The 6,964-nt window shown below is 28.1% G+C and overlaps 1 protein-coding gene across 2 annotated transcripts; it reads right to left on the bottom strand.

The window, feature by feature from the left end:
* Window positions 1–2,160: 2,160 nt before the first annotated feature.
* LOC130444832 (NADH dehydrogenase [ubiquinone] iron-sulfur protein 3, mitochondrial-like) lies at window positions 2,161–6,610 on the bottom strand. Of its 2 annotated transcripts, XM_056780098.1 has the most exons (3): window positions 6,136–6,580; window positions 5,621–6,065; window positions 2,161–2,442 (listed from the first exon to the last, which is right to left on the bottom strand). In XM_056780098.1, the coding sequence occupies exons 1-2, from the start codon at window positions 6,501–6,503 to the stop codon at window positions 5,651–5,653; spliced, it is 783 nt and encodes a 260-aa protein (XP_056636076.1). In that variant the 5' UTR covers window positions 6,504–6,580; the 3' UTR covers window positions 2,161–2,442; window positions 5,621–5,650. The 2 variants fall into 2 exon arrangements, with proteins under 2 accessions (XP_056636076.1, XP_056636077.1); XM_056780099.1 differs by lacking the exon at window positions 2,161–2,442 and having other exon boundaries at window positions 5,470–6,065; window positions 6,136–6,610.
* Window positions 6,611–6,964: the final 354 nt, after the last annotated feature.

Raw genomic sequence — 6,964 nt, 5'->3', positions numbered from 1 at the left:
CATCAAACAACTTTATATCCCACTTTATTTGGAATTTGTAAAGTAATTATATTTAGCAACTTAGTTTTATAATAAAAAAAAACATATAGGAAATATCCTATTTTCTCTTATTTACAATTTTAAAGAAAATGAGTTGGGAATTGGCTATAATAAGCTAATTACTAAATTTATGAAACTTATGAAATCTAAAAGTTCTAAAATTTATTAAGTAGGTCACATGTGTAATGCCTTTTCAGTCTCCACCGATTGGGTGGTAGCATTAGGCCCCTTTCCAGATTATTTGGATGATTGCTAAACCCTAAAACTTCATATTGGTCTCAGAATCGCTTTGTAGACCAACAATTTATTACTAATGACAACAGTGATAGACGCCTTATTTTCCTATTTTTTTCTCAATCCCAATTGTTTAGGCTCTGTGAATATGTGTGTTCTCCAGCTAAGTCTGCGATCCAGTTAGACATATGCCCATTCTCTTCGAGAAGTTGGGAAGATGAGAAGTTAAGTAGGTTAATTTGCGGTGAACGAGACGCTGCAATTGGGTCTTGGGGAGAAGATAGGACAGCTGTATCATCTTATATAGCTGTAGTTATATTTTAATTAGCGGAAAGGTCAGCTATATAAAACAGATACAGAATTGGTCCCTCTACGCTTCCATGTGGCACACCTGAGCTAATCGAATGCAAGATTCTAGTTAGATTTAAGAATTTTACTTGGAAATGCCAGTCTTGTAGATAGATTTTAAGATAATTCTATGTGAAATTTTTTATAATCTTATATAGTAAAGCATGATGCCATATCGTGTCAAAGGCTTGTGCTATGTCCAGAAAGGTAGCAGAACAGTATTCTTCATTTTTAAATGAGTTTATTTTTTTGGTAATGAAGTGTAGTCGTTCTAGGGTATTGTGTTGTGATCTGAAATCACACTGGTAGTCGGGTATTAATTGCGTGATCCTCAGAGTTGGTTCAAGTTGATTTTAGAGAAAAAAGTTTCAAATAAAAAATGAAGCTCATTGAAAGCTTCACAAAAAAGTTCTATTCATTTTTTTATATAAACTTATTTTGACAGGTATGATCTAAATTACACACTTTAAGGAGAATAGATTATATTAGTCAATTCGACTTCTGTCTAGATATTTTGTGTTATAATAGTCAAAAATGTTTATAACCTTTTTATTGAGCTTAATTTTTTGTTTGAAACTAGGGGGCAGACGAGGCTTTATCGCTAAATATTCTTTTGGGGATTATCTTCTCTAATCAACAACAAACTTTGACAACAATTACAGTTTATCTTTTACGAACTTCTTCTATTTCTTGATTTTAATTTTTTTTTTTGAGGAAAAAGCGAGGTTATAGAAGTTTCATTAATTATTAAATAAGAAATATATTGGATATGCTTGATATATACAAAAAATATTGAAAATGTTATGATTTAGTTGCTTATATGGTTCTATAGTCTTTACTATTATTTAACTTTTTATTTCCTGCTCCACCGCTTATCTCTTATTTTATTTATAGTTTGATTATTGTTTATTCTACTTTTTTACTTCACATTTTATTATTCATCATGAAGAAGTAATACGATGTTGTTTTTTTCGAAGTTAATTAATATTTGTACCCATATTAACATGCTTTCTGTATTAGTTTTGGTCTCAAAAATCTCTGAATCAAATGTTATTAAAAATGTATTATGATATTTTATCAACATTTACTGCCTAATATTGTTTATTTAGAAAATAAACCGCTCAATTATTAAGTAAATACAGATGTTATTAACACTGATTTTAGTCAATGATTTGTGCCTGCAAGCTACTAATAGTTTAATTTGATTTTATAAAACAGTTTATTGTATATTATATAATTAATGAGAATTTATTTATTTTAACTGTGTTCGAAAAAAATAGAATCAATTGAGTTTGATTTAGTTGAAAAATATTTAAAATTCCTCTAGAACAATCTTGAACTACTTCCAAATTGTAAGCAGGTACATAGTGTTTAATTATTTTGTAAATATTTATAAATATTCAAAATAACTAACCTCGGTTTCAAGTTAATTGATGTTAAGTATTGGTTACAATTTTAAGTCTTTTCTAATTTATTTTTTCATGGTATTCATTGACTATTTTGTATTACATAAAGTATCGAAAAATTAAAAACATTCGATTAAAAAAATGTTATATTTCAAAATACTTTTCTTAACCTTTTCATCAATTTTCGAAAAAAATTGGACCATACTTTCTATTGGGTTTGCCACTTTCTGATTCTCAATTTCCTTTTATATCCACTGACTATTTCTTCAAGGATTCTTCCGCAAAATATATTTGAGTATCAGTCAATCAATCCTCAACAACTTAACACAAATTCCTTATATAATTTTATCAGAATATGGAAGTTCAATTTCTTCATTAAAGGTAAAAATAGTTCCATTCACTTTGTCCAATTTCTCTTTAAAAAAAAAGTTTACATGAATGTTCGAAAAACAGAATGAAAACATTTCAGCCCATTACCGAAAGAACCAACTACTTGATCGCTAAATAATTATTAATTATTTGACACAATGGGAAAATGCAACCAGCTCTTCAAGTGCGACAACTCTTCTATATTCTGTGTAAAATGCAGCATTTTTTGTTTCTTTTCAATAACAATTTTGGGCATGTTGAATTTACTATCAATTAATAAATTGACATAACTTATGGGTTTGATTGAAAATTGCCCAATTTAGCAATATTTTTCTATGATAAATATGTCAGTGATCAAAATACAACTTAAAAAAATTTAATCACACACTCATGTATTTAAATAAAATAATTACTCATACAGTAGTTTTATTCTTCTTAACTGGTACGAATTTTTGTCATATTCCATGGTATTATTTGGTTAAAAATTTCCTCAGTTCTACATATATTTACATGGTCCACTACAGTCAAATATAGGTTGATCAAGTTGTTATGCTACCTCTACATGTAAGTAAAAGTTTCACCTTTAGTCCCTGAAGATGATAACCTTGTTATCGAAACTAGTGTAAAACTGTTTTACCTTCAGTCTCTGAAGACCACAACTTGGTTATCGAAACGCGCGTCAGACTGTGTAATTGTTAGTGTTGGTGTAGTGGTAGTGTAAACAGTGTGTTTAGTACCACCAATATATTGCCATTTGCTCTCAATTTATGGTGGTAGACCTATTTATAGGCATATTCTCTTAAAGCATTTAGAGTATAATTGAAATTAATTCCAACTTAAGACTTTTGATAAATTGATTAACTTCAGAAACCTTGGTTTCAATAATAGTTTATCTTTAATTAATATTTTGCAGTGGCAGTGGATGTTATAGTATTTGTTTTAAACCAAAGATATTCTATATTTACAATAATTTTTGTTATTGTTCAACTGTTGTTAATACATTTAATATCAAATAATTCATTGCATAAATCAGTTAATAATAAAAATTGATACTTTAAATTTATTAGGAATCTAATGTGGCCAGAGATGAAAAGTTCTAGTTACACTTAAAAATTCTTCATTGCTATGTTTGTTAATATATGGTTTACTAAAATACTATAAACAATAGAAAATTACTACACTGACACCCATTTCTATTGATTGCCTACCAATGGGAGAAACCATTTTATCTAAGAAGTACAAGATTAAGTGAAAATTTGCATTTGGTAACTTTCATATATCAAAATAAGGTAAATGGCCAAAATTTGGGGTTCCAAACAAGTGTTAGTCCAGGAGTTAGCATTGCAATTTTTCTAGGAATTTTATACCGAAAAAACTTTATTTCAAACAGTTGTTCAATGGTTTGAAATCAGTTAAGTGATGGTCAGTTGTTCCACTAACGGTGGAGCTAAAGTAGGCAGCATGGAAAAGTCATTGGAAAAAATGGGAGGCTATATTGTAGTCATGAGATTGAACCTCATTGAAAATTTAAGTAAGAAATTTTATACATTATGAAATTTATACATCTAAATTTTATACTTTTAAAATAATAGAGAATCGTCAGCTTTTTTTAACAAGGGTAAGGCTGTTAGTTATCGTGATACACATTTTGTGCGATGCATTAGTCTCTTCCGAAAATAAACTGACGATCTTCACACCCACATACAATCAGCTGACGATGATTGTTTGTATTTTTAACAATGAAATTATCTTATACGTTGAATTCAATAAATATAATATAAATTTCATGTAAATATCCCATTATATTTATTAATTTTGTGTCAGTTTTAAATTATATTCAGAAATATTTGTAGTAATACATTCTATGATGGATTTTTCACAAGTTCATTTCCTCTTGTTTCTATATTAATCAAAAATTCTTGTCTTCTTCAATTACCTGACCTGTAGAAATATCAAATAAGAAATTTTTGTCATAGTTATCAAAAAAATTATTATTTTTGTTTAAGTGTGAAATTAAATTTTCTAATTTATTATTATCCAGACTGCTGTAACACCTTGGCTTTTTTGTAACCCTGTTTGTTCCATAATGATTCCTGTTAATTTGTTTCCAACATCAGCTTTCATGGTCTATTCTCAACTATTCTATTCTATTCTCAACTAAGATCCACTAGTTGTCTCCAGAATGGCTCATCATTTCTTTTGATACCAAACAATCCTTTTTAAAATCTTAACTGTAGCTATTGATGAGATGTAGCTACCTTCGTTAATTTATCATAATATAAAACTATACATTGATTAGTTCTGTTTAATAAAAACAAAAAATTTAGTAATTTTTGGTACTATAAATTTGAATAATTAAAAATGCTTTTACATAATAAAAACATAATAATTAATTACATTAATATATACCATATAAAATTGGGCAATTTTTCCATGTTTGCCATCCAGTGTTATATTTATATTATATTGATTGATTAAATTGATTTTATACATTTTATACATATTTAAAATGAAAAAATTTAGTTGTATAAATTTAATTTGTCATATTTTCATTGCAAGTGACTGATGTATAACCCACTCCAATACAGCTGTTTATTTAAGCATTGAAACAGATTTTTTACAGTGTCTTTGTCTCCTTTATCTCCACTGCTACCAGAGCAGCTGACATTTGGAGCTATATGTGTGAGGGGAAAACTATTATTGTTATGATATTTAGCTGCTATAATTTATAAACTGCGCATTAAAACTTGAATATTCTTTATAATAATATGGTGACCAATTTTTCATTATAGTTGCAGACAAAACAAATATGAACACCCTATATTTATAAAAATTATGTTGAATAACATTTATCAGTATATAAAGGTTTTTCATTTTTAAAATTAAAGTCTTTATATACACATCTTCATATTTCACTGCCAAGGCAACAAAATGAGGACACAATTAAAATTTTCATCAACTTTAGAGCATACATTAGAAATTTCAAAATATTCAAACTGCCTTTTGTGTTAAAAGTTTAGTTGTATATTGTACTATTTCGTGTCCAAAAATATTTTTTACAAATAAATGTCACTAGAGAAAAATGTTTTTTTTTATTTCAAACAAATTAAACTCGCTATTGATTACAATGTAATAAAGTTCAATACATAACAGTTGTTTTTGAAGATAAATTATGTTATCGAATATTACCTAAAGAAAGCAAAAAAATAAAATAAGTAATATACCTCTGTAATACAAGCTAAGTATATGTTCAATTATTTTTTATCTTCTTTTGTGACAACTTCTTCCGAAGCAGGGTTAGCATTTCTAAAATTAGGAAACTGTTCCCATGGAGCACTTAATTCGAATTTTCTAAATTCTTGTGCTAATTCCAGTGGTTCAACAACAACTCTCTTTTTCTCATCATCATATCGAACTTCAACGTAACCACTAAGTGGAAAATCTTTTCTAAAAGGATGTCCTTCAAATCCATAATCTGTAAGTATTCTCCTCAAATCTGGATGATTAGAGAAAAATACTCCAAACATATCCCAAATTTCTCTTTCATACCAATTTGCAGCTTTATAAACCTCGTTGCAAGAATCTATAGGAGTTAGTTCGTCTGTATATGTTTTAACTCTAATGCGGGAATTGAATCTAACTGATAATATGTTGTAGATTATTTCAAATCTGGAATAATATTCAAACAGAAAGTTTTTAGTGAAAGTAATTAAGAATTAAACACATTTCATTTACTTACCTATATGGTCTAGATATTACATCCATTCCAGCAATATCAACCAAATTGGAAAACTGAGCATTGTGATGATCTTTCAAAAACTGCAATACAGGTACTATCCCCTCTGGCACAATTAGAAGTTCTAATTCATCGCCAGCAGTTATCTGTACTTTCTGTATATATTTTGGTAGGCATTCAGCTACGTACTTTCCAAAATCCCTAAGGTTTGATCGTGCCACTACATTAGGTTTTCTGACAGTAGGTCTAGTCTCAGTTTTAGTTTCAACTTCTGTTGATAAAGCTCGACTGACACTTTGTGTTACACTTGTAACGGGTGTCTTAAACGGTCTGTTACGGGTTAGTTGGGATAATAATGGTCTTAAGAACATCTCTAATAATTTTAATCTAAAATGTCAATTTAAAATTACTAACCTAAAAATTATGACGTAACAAATTATCATTTCTTCTTTTTTATTGGCTTTGTCATTTGTTCTACTACGTTATGACTATCCTAAACATTCAAAAGATGGAGCTTTTCAATTAAATATTTGGCGCGTTTTATAAAGTAATAATTTATAAGAAATTTATCAAAACATATTTAACAATTAATTTCATGCTAATTTTACATAATTTCATGTGCTTGTTTTATTAATTATGATCCAGTCAAATGTAAAGCAATTTATTTTCTACGGAGATTAAACGACATTTATATTTATTGTCTAAGACTGATTTGGTATCGTGAAATTACAATAAAGTATAATAAAAATATACTATAAGTGGAAATGATGGATAAATATATTTAAGTAGCCATTTGAAATAGATTTCTCAGCGGTAACCATTAGCATATTAC

This window comes from Diorhabda sublineata, chromosome 6 (assembly GCF_026230105.1).
Source record: "Diorhabda sublineata isolate icDioSubl1.1 chromosome 6, icDioSubl1.1, whole genome shotgun sequence".
Classification (NCBI taxonomy): domain Eukaryota; kingdom Metazoa; phylum Arthropoda; class Insecta; order Coleoptera; family Chrysomelidae; genus Diorhabda; species Diorhabda sublineata.
This window is presented reverse-complemented; position numbering and strand designations above follow the sequence as displayed.

Coding starts and splice junctions, on each gene's coding strand:
- LOC130444832 (XM_056780099.1), bottom strand. CDS start 6,503: ATGTTCTTAAGACCATTATTATCCCAACTAACCCGTAACAGACCGTTT. Junction 6,066..6,135: donor GTAATATCTAGACCATATAG/GTAAGTAAATGA, acceptor ATATTATTCCAG/ATTTGAAATAATCTACAACA.